A 16,845-nucleotide genomic window follows, 5' to 3' on the forward strand; every position below is an offset into this window, starting at 1 on the left:
ACAAGCCATTGTTCTTTATTATTTTTGTTAGAACACATACATGTCTTTCCAATATTCCATTGGTGCATGCTAAAAATTTTTTTAATAAATGGTCATTTGCATATAAAGGTACCCGAATGTTCACTGGTTGAGAAATTTTAAAGTTTTGTTGCTTTGTCGCATCATGTTGCTTTGCTTTTCTTTTCACCATTGTTCTCAACATGTTGCCAATGCCTGTCCATTGAACAGGTCCTCGAGCCCACTGCGGCTGCACTAAAGAAGCAGCCTGCACCAGTGGAACCACCTGAATGGCCTTACACCGAGCACATTGTAAAAGTGCATACATGTGCAAAACTCTACCAGGACTGGAGAAAATGGAAACCTGGCTATCAGAATGCACCTCCTGAAGGTATAGTGAAAAATTAGAGGACACTAACAGATTGTGATCCAGTAGCTTACAGTTATCCTTAAAAAGAGTCCATTTACTACATTTTACTGGCACTCAAATATGGTGCAGGAACTTGAGGGAGCTAAGGAACCACACATTGAGTGATGGAACCAAAAGTTAAAGACATTAAGAAGCAGGAAGACAGCAGTGTGAACAGCAGGCGGAGGGTAGCCAATATCGTAGTTGAGATTAAGAGTAATAAATGGGGGGGTGTTGGACAGGCCATGTAATCTTTAGAACAGATAATCAGTGGTTTATTAGAGTTACAGCATGAATGACGAGGAAAAGAACTTGTGGTCAAGGACGACGGGTAATTGGAGGCTGCTGGGTGAAGCCTTTATGTTGCAGTTGACTTAAATTGAGCTGATGGTGACGTTGTCTAAGGACACTGTCTCATACAAAGGTCTAAAAATGTTACCTTTACTTTATGACTGTAGTAACACATTGAGAATGTGAAGAAGGAGGCAACTGGGCTGCTCTAGAGCTTGACTTCGGTATTGCTAGAGAAGTGAAACGTTTTTATGAGGTAATGTAAAAATATCAGTCATATATTTAAGTTGTAGCTTCCATTATGTAACCCTTGCAGCATACATTTCTGCGTTTCTGTCCGGGCATCTTCCTATGATGTTCCCTTTGTCACAATGGAATAAGAGGACCACAACAAGCGAGAATTTGCCATTATTCATGTCATTTTTTCATTTCTGCACAACCAAATTAAACCGTTATGTTCGTTTTATAACATCCGAGAAGAAAACCTGATGCTAGAAGTGTGTCACCTCTAAATAAACCCAACACTTAAAAGGTTAACCATACTCTTAGCACTAGCTAGATAATTTAACAAACACTTTGCCCTTCAGTTATTGATCACCTTCAAAAAACCCACGTTTAATCAGTTTCAGAGGTGGGCAATATCTCTTCTCTGCCAAAGGACACGTTTTGTGAGGAACTAAAATGTATTAAGTATGTGAAGAAACTGTTCAGACACGGCAACATAATATTGCTACTTTGTATTGCGTTTAAATATGGCTGTGCTAACAGCACTATAGGTCTTATGACACAACGCCCAACTATTCTCAATTTATCATCATAACTTAGAGTAGAGGGGCAAACATAGTTATACACACAAAATAACTGGGCTCTCAGAGTAAGCTTTAACTATTTCAATTTGAAATTGCTTCCTCCAAGCTCCTCCCATTGACAAGGACCACTATTTTGGCATGAATTATGTGATGTCAGGACATGCAGGGCCACTGCTGCACAGACTACTCCAAAATAGTCTGAAACAACATCAAACAGCTTGCTCCGCACACTCTGGCAACCCAAGGACATCGCCATTGATTTGTGCCCTCAGTTCCTTCACACGCGCGCGATAAGAGCAGCACAAACTAGAGAATGCATACAGAAACTATCTTGTGCTGACCGCTGCCAACGCATGGTAACCATGACATATTTCTGGCTTGTGTAATCGCTTCTGGCACTTGCAGTACGCAATACCATGGCCTTTGAGATTTCCTCCTGTCACTACGAGCGAGTATTTTCTGGGGTATGTTTCATTTCGTCACCAGCAAGTGTTGCCAGACTGCTTACAGTTCAACTACAATATAAAAAAATTAAAATACAAGTTTTCTACCATACAGAATGTGCTCAAATTTTACCAGCTTGATGTGCGATGCATACAGTTTAATGTGCAATGCTAAGTTCAAGCTTGAAAATTTGGTGTCACAGCCCCTATAAGTTCAAATCGGCTAGACATGAAATATCCTGTTTGCGATCACCGGCAAGCCTTCTGCAGCAACACAACTTTTTTACATTTCGTGTGACTCAGTGTATGAATTACCAACAAACATCATGTATATGCAAATTTTAATCAGTGGTTTAAAGCATATTGCAGCCTTGTGTTCATTTTCTTGTTTCAATATTTTTTCCAATACTGTATATTTCATTTGACCTTATATCTTTGGCATAAAGGCTTCTGTGATTTATGTGCTACACATGTACATAATATGACCTTTTTTATATTTATAGTGCCCATTGTTCTATGCCACTTGATGTGCAGAACACAGATGTATGCAAGTCTCCTCTGCTTATGCTTTTTATTTTGCTATCCACTCAACCTCCCCCCTCCACCCTCCCTTTGAGAGGAAGCAAATGCCAATCTGATCAATAGGTATTTTGAAGTAAAATTAGCTGGTTGTGCACTGTTGTCTATTCATCTAAGGGCAGGAAAGATTGTCATAGAGCAGTACAAATTCACTTAATCATTTCTTAACTTCTATTTCAAGAGTCTGTTTGTACTTCAGGAAAACACTAGACAACAGAAGCAGTGCTCACAGCTGCTGACTAAGGTTCCATTACTTACAGCAGCATCTGCGTTCTGCAGCAATGATAACACAAAGATGAAAAATAAGAAATCAATGCAGTAGCGTTCTATGACATGTGGGCACAGTCTCAAAAACAGCAAAAGGACCTGTTACCTACTACTTACTGAACAACTAGAAACATATTTTCCGAAATCACATTGCATGAAAAAAAAAAAGCTTTGAAAAGCCTTTTAAATATGGTTATTTTACTGTCTCAGTGTTCTTAGTGAATTTCATGCATTTGGTTTTTGTTTGCTGAGCAATGAGTTCTGCCAGTGCCACTGAAGGCACCAAAGTACTTTTTAAGTTTACATAAATTATAAGAAAGTGTCGACCAGCAGTCAATGCACTTCTACTTTATTTAGTGTATTGGCTCAAGCGATGTCCGACAATGCTGATCACATCAAGTGTGCTTTTTTTTAGCCACTTTTGTGCTGCACATCTTGTGGCATTGCTTTCATGCACTGGTCGTCATCTTCTCCTGAATTGTTGGTATTTCAGGTGTTGAAGTGGAACTGGGCTACATGCACACTGGCTTAGACAGACCAGCTGCCCAGCGGGAGGGCTGCCCCACTGTGCTGCTGCTGCATGGGGCACCTGGCAGTTATCGTGACTTCACTCAACTGGTGCCTTTCCTGGACAGTCACGGTGTCACTGTCATCTCACCCCGGTGGCCCGGTGAGCATAGCGGAAGCTCACGGAATGTGACAGTTCAGTCATGTGGAGTAATGTGCGAAAAGCATGCACAGTAGTTTATGAGAAACGAGACCTGCGACACCTGCGGCGTTTGCAGAGTGCCACTAGAAAAGACATTTTTATGTCTAAGAATGTCTAGCGCATTACCGGGGCTCCTTAAAGGTACAGCAAAAAGTTATGTGCTGCAAGATTTATTGCAAGACCCAGTAGATGGAGTGTATTCTACACTGACATTTGCTAAATTATTGTTTATTTGATGTCTATTCCAGAAGAAGCAATGACTTTGTCTGGCAATGTTCACCTGTGCCAGGCACATTTTAGCAGTTTGTTTTAGGCTGCCATGGCAGCATTCACCATGTTCAGGGTCCTCCACTTATACAAGGTGCATGTCATCAGTGCGCAACTTAAGTTTAACTGTGCAGATAAAATAGAGGTCAGTGTGATGTCTTACACAGATTTCTGATAATAGGAAATCGTTTTGCATGTGTTCACTTCAAATTGAAGCTGCTATGACTCCTTGAACACTAATGGAGTTTTTCTCTTACAAGCTGATGACCCTGCACAATTAAGTGAACAAAGCTTGCTGTGTCACATCAGTTGGTGTAGTATATTGCTACAGAAGTGAAAGTCTGAAGTTTGATTCTGGCCCCAACGGCCACAATTGGGGGTGACAGAATGCAAGAATGCCAGAGTTTGCTGCTAATATTAGTGGTCAAAATTATTCCTAAGCCTTCTATGCAATGGCGTTTTTCATGCACCAGGTAGTCATGTACACATAGCACACAATTGGTTAACTCTCGCAGATATGCATGATGCTTTATTGCTTGCAAAAAAAGACCACTTTGTGGCTACCGCCTGCAAAATTTTATTTCATGTGTGGCTGCAGAATGGAAGCCCTTCAGCAGTTATGCAATTAGTATTATCTCTGTAAAGGTCATGGCTGTGATCTTGGACTATGGTGTTTTAGTGTGACTAAAGTTGGCATTCTCCTCATGGATCCGCCTTTCTACTGTATCTTTAGGTCGACAAACTCAATTCCAAAATGGCTTTAAAGAGCCCCTCACCAGGACCCATAGCAAATTTTGGTTATATGTTGGAAGTTGTTACATGACTTCTAGGGAGCGTTCTGCCGAACAAATTTTTCAAATCGGCTCATTAATAGCCGAGATAAAAATATTTCAGAGCTGCGAACCCATGATTTTAGAAGTCGAGCTCCACTGCATAGCGAGACACTCTCACCACTCGTCCCGTCTAGCCTTCGCAAGCGAAATTTCTTCCCTGCGTTCTCCCATACCAGACCTAGAAGATTGCGTGATGCATACGTCACAGGCCGCCTTCATTTCTTTTTCTCCTCATTCTTTATTTCTTTTTTTTCTTTCTTTTATTTTTTTGGCGCTGTGCGCTTTTGCTGGCAGCGTTGCACGCGAGGTGTTGCTATGTCTCGTTTCGCGCAGTGCACAAGAACACATGACTAGTGGTATAATTCAGTGCTAGACGAATACTGAGGCAGAACAAGCGGATCGCAGAGCATCATCATGTGCTGGAACACGGTAGAAAATGGCATAGTTTCGGTACCTGCGCATGTGACTGCACGGCCGTGGGAACAAGCACATGAAGCGGAAGTACATCTCTCTTGCTTCGATGCGAAGTACTAAAACAAAAAAACACGCAGATATTCTGTTTGTGTGTTTTATTATTTCTCGAAACTTCAGTTCGTCAATTCTAGCAACAGATTGCACAAATAAAAGATGTTGCCTTGAATAATTTGTGAAGTCACGTGTCACCACAAGCGACGTCACGCTGCGGACACAAGTACATAGGCGCAGGGACATGAATATGTCACCGTCTGGCTTGGAGTACAGTTGCCGCGAGGGAAAGGGAAAACGGTGTTCGGATTGAAATTTCAGACCTCTCTGCAGCGCGTAGGGATGTAATTCTTTGCAAACACTGCAAACACTAACGTTAGCGTGCATTGTATGCTCTGTGCTTGGCAGCTCAAAATGGCCAGACTTGTGAGAGGCCCTTTAAGAAGTGTCTCCTTTCAGCTGACATGTAACTAAAAGAATAACATTATAGCTATAATATTGCTATGCTGCAGCTGCTGCCATCGCTCATGCTACTGACCCACTGCAGTTGATGACATAGGCAGTATGCAATGGCGCCGTTGACAGAAGTGATGGCCAATTTGAGTTACCAGCTTTTTCCTGACCCATAGAAATATGTGGCACCAAGACGTATGCAATTTAATTTAACTAATTTCTCATTACTGTCACGGCTTGTCACCCGTTCGCCGTCGATGGGGTATACAAGCTGGTTGGCCGTTCTGTACTCAAGCGAACACAGCGAAGGAGTCAGAGTCTGTGAGAAAGACTGAAAAAAAAACAAGTTCATTGACTGACAATGACACAAAGATTAAAAAAAAAACACAAACAACACAAGAACACTAACACACATGCACTTAATCTAGATCAATGATGAATACAAAAGAAATACAACGAACAGTTAACAGTAAATATAGAAATTAGCACTACACAAAACACACTTAATGATGGTCAACTAAACGGAGTTCAAAGGAAAACAAATGATGGCATACACATGGCAGCAGCAAGTCCATAAAGCGTGGAGTCGATGGCAGAGCTTTCCCGAAGGACTCTGGCAAGCCGATCTCGTTGCAGTGGATGTGATTGCTGGGCTGGTTTCCTTGGGAGTCTAGGTCTGACGTCTTCCCTCGAGCAGGCTGAGCTAACTTGAGGGGAACTACCGTGAGCTGCATTGCAGACGTTGGTTTGTCGTCTCTTACGCCAACTAGTAACTTGCAATTCAGACGCGGCTAGGCGACCCAGGTGATACTGGATGGCACTAGCTCCTTGATGCTTCTCCGCAGACTGTAGGCTCAGTTTCTAGACTGCTTAGCTCAGTCTAGAACCTGCGTTTAAATAACTTCTCTTTTCCCTAGTTCCCTGTGTTGGGGAACGGCAGATATTGGTGACGATCCAATCAAGTTCACCCACTTGTATACCGGCTCCTCCCAAGGTCTTGACCGCGCCCCTTTAATTACGGGGGAGGGAACGGGTGATTCCCGCCTACTGATAGAGGTCACGCACTTGTATTGCACCACACACGCACAGCCTTTAGTCCGTGGTGGACCTCCATTGTCCATTCAGAAACACAGGAGAAACTACGGCATCCAGCCATACGGAGCTGTCGGCACACATACGCCGTCAGCAATTCGTGGACACAAGATTGCACAGAGACACCACATATTTTGGAGTATTTGCACCCCTGCTTTTTTAGTAAGCTTCTCAATGCACGCGCGAGGCATCTCTGAGAATACACAGGGGTTCCTACAAAAAGCTGTCGGGGCATCAGGGTCGCGCCGACGACATAAACACAATAATCTCTAAACCTGCCTTCAACTTCTTTCGGCCGCTTGTCTGAGTGGCCGGTAATACCCATCTTGCTCGCCGGTTCCTATTTCCATGACCTTTTGGCGCTTATTGATCAGTGCTTCACCGAATCGAATAATGCCGCACCATGACAATTACACTGCGCAGTTATGAAGTGCACATTTCATGAGAAAATACCTCTTACATCTTAGATAAGCTTGCAGCACAAAACAGCCATTTCAAACCCATTATATTTTTGAAACACAGGTCTAGCGGCAGAAGCAATATCCTCAACGCACCCACCTCATTGAAATGCCAGTTGGCAAGTACTTCAGAGGCATCTAATTTATTTCACGAATGGCCAGTAATGCAGGAATTTTGTCAACAGGTGCCGAGTGAAAGTCCTAACAACTTTTTTTGAATATCAACATTAATATAGCTGATTAAGGAAAATATCAGCAGGCAGTAGCACAGAATGGTAATGACAAACAGGAAACAGTGAAGCATAGCATGCGGCATAGTGGTGTAAAGTTACACAAAACAAGAACAATCGCTTAAAATTGCTGGTGTTTCATTATTTACAGGGCATGTCACTACACTCACACATTGTGAACTACCCTTTGAGGAATTTGTTTTTGCCAAATGCAAGCCTCCAGGGTTGAAGTTTTTATTGCATATTTAAAAACTTCAGTCTGACCTATTTAGCAAAAATTTATCAATTTTTTTAGAGTGACCATGAAGTGACAAAAAAAATTCCATTGGTAAACATGCATTGTGTATTCATGAATACAGATGGGCTTCCATAAATACTTATAAGATAAAAGAAGATTCACTGATGATTACGATACTTCCTGATGCAAATTTTGAGCGCAGCTGTTTAGGTGTTTTGATTGCGTGATGTATTGTGGTAAAGAATTTGATTCTGAATGACAGGGTCCTCTCGGTGGCAGCGGTGAACCTTGCTCGGCAGACGAAGCATTTCCACCGGTTGCGTCACTCATTGCTCAGAAAGAAAACATGAACACAGGAATGTGTGCTTCTATTTGCTTCTTTATGCATCTCCTTTTTTTGCTTCTTTATAAATATTTGCTTCTTTATGCATCTCCTTTTTATTTGTATTTGAGAATGTCCGACTCGATTTGGAATTTTTTTCTAAGACATTTTATTTGCTGTGCATTTTACTAACCCCTCCCTTCTATTATCTTTTTGAATAAAATAAACACTACTCCTTAGTGTTCAACTGGATGAAGTTTTTTTTAAATTTTTTTCACATGCTTACTAGAGAGTGACAGCATTGGGCGACATGGTTCCAGCCCGTCTTGACATAAAACATAGTTCTGCGTCACTCAGGGAATTTTGCAAAGGCATTCAGGGAAAACCGGGAAAACTCAGGGAATTCGGAAATGTCAACTTGGTAGACACCCTGAGCACTCTGCTTTCTTCCTCACCCTTGCCATACTCTCTTCCTCCACTTTCTTCCTCATGCTTCCACTGCACCCACCTTCTCCACTTTCCTCCTTGCACTCTCTTCACTCTCATCATCTTTCATCCTTCGCTGTGCACATTTGCTCAGTTACACTGAAGGACACTGATTCTCAGCGCAGGAGCGGGTGCCGAAGAGCTGTGCTCTAAAGGCTCAACCACTGACTGGCATGCGTCGGCATGTTTCTGCAAGTGTTGACAAGTGAACGCGTTGCTTTGTGTCGGTTGAAGGAAACGGACACGCAACCACTGAACACAAGCTCTGATGTACGCCGATGCTCTCTTCAGCTGCAGCAGACTGTTGCTTGGCCATTTTGTCTTCAACCATCTAAGTCAGGCCTAAAACAGCCTGCTGTAAACTGAGCTTGAAACAATAGGTTAGAGATCCGTATGCTTCTTTAGATATAAAAAACATGTTTGATTAATCTTTGTACGCCTGCCTCAACAGTTTGTTTTTACCTTTGAAGTAAAAATAGTGCACGAAATATCGACATCAGCACTCGCGTTGCAGTCTGCCTGCAAAATCGCTTTGCAAACACCTGCACGAACATGCCATATCATATCAAAAGCTGTCGTACAATTTCATTTTTGGTAGCTCATTGCACAGCCAACTATGTAAGAATTAGGCATGCAAAGTATCATTGAAAAATCTGTATTAGAAATATTGTCACATAGTAGTGACAGTGAGGAATGATGCAGAGTCAAACCTGGGAGTTGCAAATTTAACTCTTTATTGGATGAACTTGTGCCCAGCAAAACAAATAACTCTTAATCGCAACAGTAGCAGCGAGCAAAGTCAATAAAATCTGATCTGAGCGTCAAGCGCATCAGCTTTTATACATCAGTCGTCGAGAGTCCCAGCGTATTCGCTGGCACCCGCGTGCCTTCCAGAAACTGCCACACAATTCATGTCGCGTATGCAATCGGATTATACAAGGTTTGTCGACAAAAGACAACGGATAGAACCATTGATAACATTTGCAAAACTTCCAATACGTGCAGGCGCGTCCTGCACAGAGCTGTAACATTTAACATTTATTAGCCGTTGAAATATGGCCACCGGTTACAGGTAAAGAAGTATGCATGTCAATACAATTATGCTTGTCGGTGTATGAAAGAAATGTGAAAAAGTGGGTTCTGAGAAAATCAGCATAAAGAATTGAAACGCCTGTAGCGCTCGCAAAAATACATCTAGAACAGCTAAAATGACCAATTCGTAGCTTTTCTCCTGCCGATTCTTGTTTCTGTCTAATCTTGCCCATGGAGAACCTCATTTATTTTTCTATGTTGTTTCGAAGCATCAACACTGCATCGGGAGGCCTTCACTTTAAGTGGCATGAGTGTGTTGCTAGAGAGAGAGAGAGAGAGAGAGAATCGGTTTTTATGAATCGAGTCTCGTGAAAATAAACACAGTCTTGGCAGCATCATCTGTATATGGTGGCATCATTTGTATATACCAGCACTTGCTTGTGAACAGATGTAATCGCACCCCTGTGCGCAACTGACGAGCGAATATCTTACAGGGACCCTCTGAGAAATTCAAAACCAGATAGACATCAGTTTTTATAAGCACAACAAACTTCCGGAAATAGCTTGCGAGGCGAAACCAAAACTAACCGCTGCATGCCCTTGCACACGTGGATGCGTGAGCAGTAGCTGAAACGCAAGCGTAAAAGAAGCCATGAAATGAAAACCGAGAGACTATGGCATAAAAAAAAATTGTTGTATCCACACAGGGTGGCAGCCCTTGCTGGGCAACAAATAGTTGAAAAATTGGTACATTTTTCAAACATACAGAAGGCGCCATAAATAAAACCAATTTTCTTCAACCTTACCTTTCAGAAGAGTACATCATGTCATTGAAAGAGGTGTCGAGTTTGTACTTAGCTGATGCATAGTACTAAATATTCGTGGAGGGTGTACACTATGCAAATCCATGCCATGGCACTGACACATTTAGTGAACACGACCTAAGACACAGCAATGGAAATGTTAGCTAAGTCATACAGAAAAGCTAGCAGGGGTAATTAAGTGCACTTGGCGCTCTGAGTATGTGGTACTCACTGATGAGAAAATGCAAAACGTAGAAAAAGAAACGACAGCATATGTATCCAAAGTTCACTGAATACGCATAGCCACAAACACATTCTGTTCTTACATGCCGATGCACTGTCCAAACGATGTACATTATTTTCCATGAGAAGGAAAAACAAATGCAGACACACAAACACTTATAAAGCTGTCAGGTAACTGCCAGACGAGGATGATCAGTTAAAAATCGACAAAAGCTCAGTGTACTCTTGAGTCATTTCACACATCTTCATTGGTTAGACAAGCCAAAAAGCACAATTAAAAACTGCTCACAAGCGATAATTGCTTGCCTTCTTTGTCTCCTCTTGGTGTAGTACGTAGCTTCGTCGTATTTGTGCGATCAACTGTTCACAATGTTCGTAGCAAAATTACTGCCTTGATGCAAACTACTCTGGGAGTTCGTTTGACCAGGTGTCCTGTGGTTCGATTTCTTCATACTGCTCCAAAGGCTCCAAGCACTCCGAACTACTATAAATGCTTCAGCCGCCACGGCATCTCTCATTACTGGCTGTCGTGAGGCATTAAGACAATGAAGCACTTTGACCTTCACTTTCACTCTCGCATGTTTACTGTGGCAAAAAAAAAAGAGTGGTTCACTGACACACGAGATGTCTCTGATGTCTCATTCCTTTTCATGCTCTTTGAAGGTAGTGGAAAGCAAAAAGCAGCAGTGAGCAAAGTGTTTGGTGCGCCAGTTGTGTTGTTCTTTGCATGCTGTTGCGAGCAGAGAGGCGTAGCACACAGCAGCTATCGCCCTGGAGCTGCTGCTGTCTGTTTCGATTATTGCCGCCAAACGACTGATGAAGAAAATTACTTGTCTTACAACCACATGTTGTGCTTAATAAAGAATATTGAACAATTTTCTTATCGCCGGAAGTAGGCTACAGACATTTCTTTCTTGGCCTATAGGTGGTACTCTTGGAATTAGCTTCTTTTTCATTGTTGCTGTTCCCTTTCTCTTTTAAGAAAATCTCTTGTGTAAGGAAGTGTGCAGATAATGAAAATTATGCATATTTTGAAGTCACGACATTTGACACTGACCTCTGCATCGTAACTAAAAGTAAATAGCCAAACAAGACGCGATCACTGCACTGAACTGTAGCAGATGACAATGGCATGAACACCCCAGCCGTGTCGCTACAGATGCCAGCATGCCCTTTCTTGGTTAACTTGCAGTTGGTCTATAGGAAGTGTTTATGTGATCTTAGTTGGCATTCTTGCATAGAACTCATTATGTAACTGCCATTTGTACGTGTCCTTCTAACATGCACACTTTAATACTCATACTATGTGCATATATATAGCATTTGTGATGAAGTAACATTCAAGCTGTTTGGGCTTTACTGTTATGCATGTCAAACTGAACTGTACAAAGTTCCCAACATAAAAAAAAAGTGAACTCATTGGGAAGGGATTTGCTTAGCACTCCAGAGCTCGTAGGAAGGCATGTAAGTAAGTGAACTGTAAGTGGACCCTATGTTCAAAACATCAGCAAGCAACAAAGTACCTTTACTTGTTTTTTTTGTTCACTGTTATAAACCACATATATGAGGGGGACCCCCCAAAAGACGGACTGGCTTCACAGAGCCTCTCGTAATTGTACAGCTGTGTTCTCCTGCTAGGTGGTTGTAGTTAGACCCCAAGCCCATGCCACCATAGAATGTATGGTGGGTTTGTCGTGACAGTATTCCTAACTGTTGTCGCACATTTGTGAAATAGTGATGTCTGTTCGTTATGGACAGCAAATCTCCTTGAAATTCTGATTCCTCCTTAAAAACCCAAATGAAGAAACACTTAAGATGTGCCAGGCGATCTGGATGGAAAAGCCACTTTGAGCCGTACACATGTTTTTGAGTGGTTTGGGCACTTCCAAGAGGGGAAATGAGTGCTAAAGCTCAGGTTAATTTTGGCCAATCCTCAACCAGTCTCACCTACAAAATATTCAAAAGGTTTGACAAAAGACAAATAAAGGTCATCACAACACAATTGACGAGGTTTCAGAAGCTGCTTGCATGAGTTGGAGCTCCTGTGAGTAAATTTTGAATGCGAAATTGGGCATGAGACTCATTGCTGCCAAGCTTGTTCCCGACCTGCTCACAGTGTACAAAATAACAAAACAAAGAAGATTTGCCTGATTTTGTGCCAGGACTTGAAGAATCACGGGACCCAGACCTTCTGTCGAAGAACATCGCAGGTGGGACAAGTTGGTGCTATGGGTGTGACCCTGTAACCAAGCAAGTTTCGAACCAGTTCAAAACGCCTTCTTCACCAGTACTGAAAAAAAATGCGATAAGTGCACTCGCGTGAAGACAGTGATCATCATTTCATTTTCTTTCTTCTTAGGCATTAGTAGAATTGTGCAGCGGGAATTTGTTCCTCCTGGACAGACTATCAGTCAGCAATTTTTCTTGTATTAAGGCGATTAAGAAGGAATATGTAAGGAAAATGCGCAAAATTGTGGAATGTGGATTATTGGTTTCACTATTATGACAGTGCCTCAGCTCACACTGCTTTGGCTATGACATGGTATTTAACCTCTTTGGCATGGGCCAATGTCCCCACATGCCCTATTCATCAGGCCAAGCTCATGGTTATTTATTTCTTTATTTTAAAAGATGAAAATTCAATAAAGAAAGGATATTTAACACCGTTCATGATGTGAAAACAACTTCGCAGGAGCCACTCAACAGCATTAAGCTTGAGGAGCTCCAGGGTTGCTTCGAACAATGGGAAAAAAAGTTGGATGAGCGGGGGGTATTGACTCTGATAAAGACTGTATTGAAGGGAACTAAGTCCTTTTTGTCCTAAATGGTAATAATGTTTTCCTTTTGAAGACTGTCCGGTTTTTTGGAGAGGTCCCTCCTTGTACGTGCTTTTTTTCTCTTATTTTTTTGGAGGATGCTGTACTAAAGTGTTTCTACATTTCTTCACTCACAATTTGTTAAGCATCTGTTTGTTACCACTTTTCACAGACTTGCGTCTCAGCTACCGGACAGGAACATTCTGGCATTCAGCAGAAGAAAAGACGCAGCTGCTGACGGACTTCCTCAAGGCCATCAACATCAGCAAGTAACATATTATCTAATGTTCTCACCATTATTTTCTGTTGCTGTTAAATATTTTTTCTGTTAGCCTGTTGTGGTATGGATTCAGTCTTTTGTTAATGCATATAATTGTTTCTGCCTGCTAAAAGACACCTTTTCTGTAGCATGTTAAAGGTCCTTGTGTATGCAATAAAATAGTGGGTTCAATTTGTGCAAGCCAGGGCGACAACAGGAAGTGTTGCAGGTAGTGTACATGCACTGTCTTCGAAATTTAGTATTACTGGCTTTTCATGACTCGCATAGAAAGTATGACTACATGGCAGCTCCCAAGGTGCCTGCTTTAGACCAAGTTCACCACAGTTGTTATGCTGTGTTATTCACAACAAGTAAATGGTAAAATTAACTTATTCTTACTTTGACATTGAAGCATTGTAAATGATTTTTCGCTATTCTTTAACCTTTTGATGGCCACATTTTTTATAGAGATGTATTGCTCCAGGGTCACATCCTTTAATTGCAGATGTAAATTTTTCAGAGTGACTTATTTCAGGAGAAAACAAGCAAATAATTTTTCAAGTGACATTAAAGTGGCAAATTTTTTTTTTAGTGTGTGCAGTTTTAATGTGCACGTTCGTTTGCTTCCAACCAAGAAATGTACAGATGTGATGCTCTGCGACTGTATTGCATTGCCTGTAAAAAAATATCGGAGTCACATTATAATTTCAGCTTCTTAGATCACATATTGGTTATAACAGGTCACATTAACATAGCACCATAGAATATAAAATCATTTTTGCAGTTGAAATCAAACCTAACAGTATTATTGTGAAATGAACAAATGTGCTTGCCATAAAGCAGAAAGTGAAAAAGAGTATTAACCAATTTTCTTGGCTTCCAAGATTTATGACACTGCTGTATGTTGCCTTGATGCTCGCCTCTGAACAGTAGAACCCCACTGATATGTTGCAACATCTGTGCATAATTGCAAGAAAATATAAATTGTACTGTCTATAACGTAAAAAAATCTGAAAGAAAATCGTCAACCGCACCAGACATCCTTTATCTGCGGACTTCCAACTGCTACCAACGTGTGTTTTTGACACGCTGCAGAGTTTGCGGGTGTGGTCTTGGTGGAAAGCTCAGAAATTTCAGACACCTTACAGTGCGTTGCTCAATATTTGGACTCCACTTGCATTGACTGTGTCCCAATGTGGCCACAGGAACAAGAAAAGAATAGCAATACTGTGGTTTTAATTTGTTGCTGACATGGTTATTTGCCATGTCACCAGCTCCTTCTCAAAACAGAAATTAGCAAAGCCTATTTGATCCACTAGTTGCTGAACTCACCCAAACTGCAAGACAAGCCAAGCGCTAAGTGTTGAAAGGCTGCATCGGCTGTATTTACTATTTGTCTTGCGAGTTCCACATGTCCAGCGTTTTTCATTTGCGTTTTGAATAGCGACACTTCTTCAAGCAGTTTCAAGCAGTGCCAACTGCACCCTCGATGTCAGCACCGACGAGGATGGTGTTCACGTGATCGAATTGCTGGACAATGACTGTTGCAAGAAACCTGCGATCATTCAGTTATTGAAACTTGGTCAACTTGGCTTATATTGCAAGGGGTTGAAGATTCGGTGCATGCATTGACAGTGCTTTTGTCTATCTGGAGTGATAGCATGACAATGGTCGAAATACATACTGACCAGGTATGCGCAGCAACGCTTTGACAAACTTGGGCCATATTCTTGGACAATCAGTTACAAAGATGCTGTTGTCGGTATTCAAGCAGCAGATGCATCGATGGCCGACGGCAATCCTGGCACTGCGATAAGACAGCATGCTTGGCACTGTGCGAAGAAAGCCGTTGCTCAAAGACACCAATGCGTCTGGCACTAGTTATGCAAAATCCTGCAAAAGATGAGGTATATCCGAAAGTGATAATCCGAGAATATGACACGCCTTTTTCGGCTGTTTTTAGAATAAGTGTCATTCTCTGCCAAACCCAATGTTTCCAACTTTTATTAGGTTGTCCCTGTTCAGTCTGCACTATCTGTTGGCAACTGTACCCGCCGTGGTTGCTCAGTGGCTATGGTGTTGGGCTGCTGAGCACGAGGTCGCGGGATCGAATCCCGGCCACAGCGGCCGCATTTCGATGGGGGCGAAATGCGAAAACACCCGTGTGCTTAGATTTAGGTGCACGTTAAAGAACCCCAGGTGGTCGAAATTTTCGGAGTCCTCCACTACGGCGTGCCTCATAATCAGAAAGTGGTTTTGGCACGTAAAACCCCAAATATTATTATTATTGGCAACTGTAAATCCTTTGGAGGCTGAGCCATGCACAGTGTCCTTGTTTTAATATTTAGCAGCATGTTTGTGTCGTTTTAACAGCATATTTATGCAATGCATTTCCCGGGTGTTGCGTCATTTTCTCACTGTCCCGCGGAAAGCATATTAGAGGGTTTCTACTGTACTTTAAGCTTGCACATACTATATGGCAGCATTCAAGGCAAAGCCCCACGTAAAAATCTGCGGCTGTCACAATTTCTGCTGTGTGTTCTGTTGTCAAAGCGAACATTTTGGAAGGAGTTGCTCTTGACTCGTATATCTGACAGGCTGGATAACTACAAATGTCACCAGTCATTGATAACCCAAACTGCCACTTTTAATTAATTCACCCACATGCAGGGCTACACAGTGGCATTTACTTCACAGTGCACATTGCCATTCAGATATAGACCAATCATGAGCAATGCTTATGTAAGCACTTGTTTGGTTGTATGGCTGAGGTTGCTAGGCCATGTGAAGGCTTACATTGCAATAGAGCTGCTTAGCGCAGTCATTGACTTGGTGCTACTGAGTCTGTGTATTATTTTATAGGAAAATACTACTGAACCTTGAGGTGAGCTCTCGATAGAGCTGTGGTTAACTAGTATGAAGGTGAGAACTGATAAACATCACTATAGCTGACATAGCAGAACGATAAAGCTGTGATGGACATGCGTTGAACTGCAAAACAAGGCATTAAGTATCACAAGTCTCAGTACTTGAATTTGTAAGCACTTAAGGCTGTTTGGGCATGGTACAGTTAAACCGCTATATAACAGTCTAAAATGTGCACTTTGCTCCGCTACATCAAAATATTGTTATTTGAAATTTGACCTCTTATGCAAATACAGCGAACGATCAATTTTTCGGACGTCTTCGCGGCACCGCCATGTACCCTATAGAGTTAATGTATAAAAACATCTGAAATTTCGGATGAAAAAAAAAAACCTTCGCCGTCTGATTTTGCGTACTTTTTTCCATGACCTCAAGTCCGAAACGGCATTAACCAAAGCTACCACCGTTGCCATTTTGAT

The 16,845-nt window shown here is 41.9% G+C and overlaps 1 protein-coding gene across 4 annotated transcripts in view; it reads left to right on the forward strand.

Moving 5' to 3' along the window:
- The window catches only part of LOC142579140 (uncharacterized), a 55,946-nt gene that overhangs the window by 19,818 nt on the left and 19,283 nt on the right, over positions 1–16,845 (forward strand). For all 4 annotated transcript variants that reach the window (XM_075689054.1, XM_075689053.1, XM_075689052.1 and 1 more), the window contains 3 exons: positions 229–388; positions 3,289–3,465; positions 13,415–13,511. In XM_075689054.1, coding sequence (XP_075545169.1) covers positions 229–388; positions 3,289–3,465; positions 13,415–13,511 — 434 coding nt within the window. The remainder of the gene's footprint in view (positions 1–228; positions 389–3,288; positions 3,466–13,414; positions 13,512–16,845) is intronic.

The sequence above is a fragment of the Dermacentor variabilis genome, chromosome 4, assembly GCF_050947875.1.
Source record: "Dermacentor variabilis isolate Ectoservices chromosome 4, ASM5094787v1, whole genome shotgun sequence".
Lineage (NCBI taxonomy): Eukaryota > Metazoa > Arthropoda > Arachnida > Ixodida > Ixodidae > Dermacentor > Dermacentor variabilis.